Source organism: Lissotriton vulgaris, chromosome 1_1, assembly GCF_964263255.1.
Source record: "Lissotriton vulgaris chromosome 1_1, aLisVul1.2, whole genome shotgun sequence".
Taxonomy (NCBI): Eukaryota; Metazoa; Chordata; class Amphibia; order Caudata; family Salamandridae; genus Lissotriton; species Lissotriton vulgaris.
The window spans coordinates 78,539,694-78,542,362 of record NC_141685.1 but is presented as its reverse complement, the minus strand read 5'-3'; the positions used below and the strand labels follow the sequence as shown (position 1 = coordinate 78,542,362).

Genomic DNA, 2,669 nt, shown 5'->3' with positions numbered 1-2,669 from the left:
AACATTCTGATATCCACCTTGCTGTCTTGAGTCTTCCTGACCCTTCTCTTACTCTAAGAGCTGTTCTTGTTTTATCAAAACCTTGACCATATGCATTTACCTAAAGCTTTAACTAGTATATGCGTGCTATGCGAGCGCCCTTTTTTAGCTAAATTACTCTATGACCCCTTTGCTGAAATAAATAAGATGTGGCGTATTCAAAGGAACCGTTATGCAAATATCTCTGTATGGTTAAATGTGTCTTAAATATGTCTTCATAAGTTTCAACAATAGTAATAAATGAGATGCTTTAACAATCAATTAAAAATTGTATATGCACATTCTGGTATTTTCCATTTAAGTAATTTAAATCTTTTTACATCCGACAGAAAACAATCCTTGATTGCACAAAATGTTTAGGAATAATGAAGATAATACTGTAAATCTGCAAAAGCAAAGTCCGAAACATTGAGTTCCAGTATTCAGGAAAACATAAGTGCCGACAGAGGCAGCTGAACCTGAACATAAACTGACAGATCTTTGAAGTACCGTCAAGGGCAATTCGGTGATTCTACGAGTCTCAGCTGTCACCTCCGTGCCTCAAGATGAAGAAATTACCCCCTAGAAAATTAAGGCAACACTGATCAACCACTTTTTGTGTAAACATGTCCAATACCAGCTCTGATCATGAGGAGGTCACAGCAGTACTTTGCTTCCTAAAGTGAGATCAGGCCACCATTCAGTGCTAAAGGTGTATTGAATGGATCTTTCAGGCCATTCCACAGCAACCAGCGAAAACCACAGTTAACTGAAAGTTAAAAGAAATGGGGGTTCTGCTATATAAAACACAGAGTATATTTACCAAGACTAAAACTGCATCAGAGAACACACACAGAAAAGCCATACAAATGCAATGAATGTCTGAAGTGCTTTAGTCAATTATCAGGCCTAAACAAGCATCAGCGAACACACACAGGGGAAAAACCCATATCATTGCAGTGAATGTGGAAGTAGTTTTATGGAATTATCAAAACTCATGAGTCATCAGCGAACACACACTGGGGAAAAACCATTCAAGTGCAATGAATGTGGGAAGAGCTTTATATATTTATCAGGCCTAAAACGGCATCAGAGAACACACACAGGGGAAAAAACATATCCTTGCAGTGAATGTCCGAAGAGCTTTAGTCTATTGTCAGGCCTAAAACAACATCAGAGAACACACACAGGAGAAAAACCATATCATTGCAGTGAATGTCTGAAGAGCTTTAGTCAATTAGCACACCTAAAACAGCATCAGAGAACACATACTGGAGAAAAACCATATCCTTGCAGTGAATGTGGAAGTAGTTTTAGTTCCTCTTCAGGATTAATGTATCATCAACAAACACACACAGGGGAAAAAACATATTATTGCAGTGAATGTGGAAGTAGTTTTATAGAATTATCAAAACTCATGAGTCATCAGCGAACACACACTGGGGAAAAACCATTCAAGTGCAATGAATGTGGGAAGAGCTTTATAAATGTATTACCCCTAAAACTGCATCAGAGAACCCACACAGGCGAAAAACCATATCCTTGCAGTGAATGTGGAAGTAGTTTTAGTTCATCTTCAGGATTAATATATCATCAACAAACACACACAGGGGAAAAACCATATCATTGCAGTGAATGTCTGAAGAGCTTTTGTAGATTATGGTACCTAAAGGAGCATCAGAAAACACACACTGGGGAAAAACCATTCCAGTGCAATGAATGTGGGAAGAGGTTTTGTCTCTCATCAGTCCTACATAGACATCAGCGAACACACACGGGAGAAAAACCATACCATTGCAGTGAATGTGGAAAGAGCTTTAGTCGATTATCACACCTAAAACTCCATCAGAGAACACACACAGGGGAAAAACCATATCATTGCAGTGAATGTGGACGTAGTTTTATTACATCTTCAACATTAAGGATTCATCAGCGAACACACACTGGAGAAAAACCATACCATTGCAGTGAATGTGGGAATAGCTTTTGTCAATTAACAAACCTAAAACAGCATCAGCGAGCACACACTGGGGAAAAACTGTAGTGCGGCCCCTAGTGTCACGCTATTATTTGCTAAAGTTAGCCTGAGGTAGCAACCATTTTATCTACGTGTCTTTTTATTTTTGCGCACAACACTCTGTATCTTCTTGTGCAAAATACCTTTGTGCCCACATGAGCTCATATTGTTATAGTTTGCTCATTGCGTACAAGGGCGATAAACAAGCCACTGTGCGTTCCACTTCTGGTCAATCCGCACTACCTAGACATAACATTAGGCACTTCTTTGCACGATTGAGATATGCTTGCATTTTACTAACACGCAGCAGCTTTCTCGAGACAGACGGAAGACTAGAGCCTTGCTGAACCTATGATGTAACCTTACTTCTACGTTCTAAGATGAGGGGTTCCCCAGAATTGGCCCAGAGATCTTCTTTTATATAATATACATATTCCTACCAGGGGAGGGTGGTCTAGGCGCTATGGCCATAATATCCACTGGTCATTCAGAATGATCTCTCCCTTCTTATTTTATGGTATTGTAACTTTGATAATTGTTTTTATCTTATGTATTATTCTTCTGGTGCTAGCTCATTGACTGCATCATAGAACTACGCACAGAGTTTGTTAGTTGAAAAATAAACACTTTAAAC

General features: G+C 39.0%; 1 protein-coding gene across 1 annotated transcript; it reads left to right on the top strand.

Moving 5' to 3' along the window:
- The first annotated feature begins 371 nt into the window (after positions 1-371).
- On the top strand, positions 372-2,394 carry LOC147737413 (uncharacterized). Its single transcript, XM_086934779.1, has one exon. It carries the CDS (start codon positions 998-1,000, stop codon positions 2,060-2,062), a length of 1,065 nt encoding a protein of 354 aa, XP_086790905.1. The 5' UTR covers positions 372-997; the 3' UTR covers positions 2,063-2,394.
- The last annotated feature ends 275 nt before the right edge of the window (positions 2,395-2,669 follow it).

What these genes read in the sequence shown, in the direction of transcription:
- LOC147737413 (XM_086934779.1), top strand. Translation starts at nt 998, where the DNA reads ATGGAATTATCAAAACTCATGAGTCATCAGCGAACACACACTGGGGAA.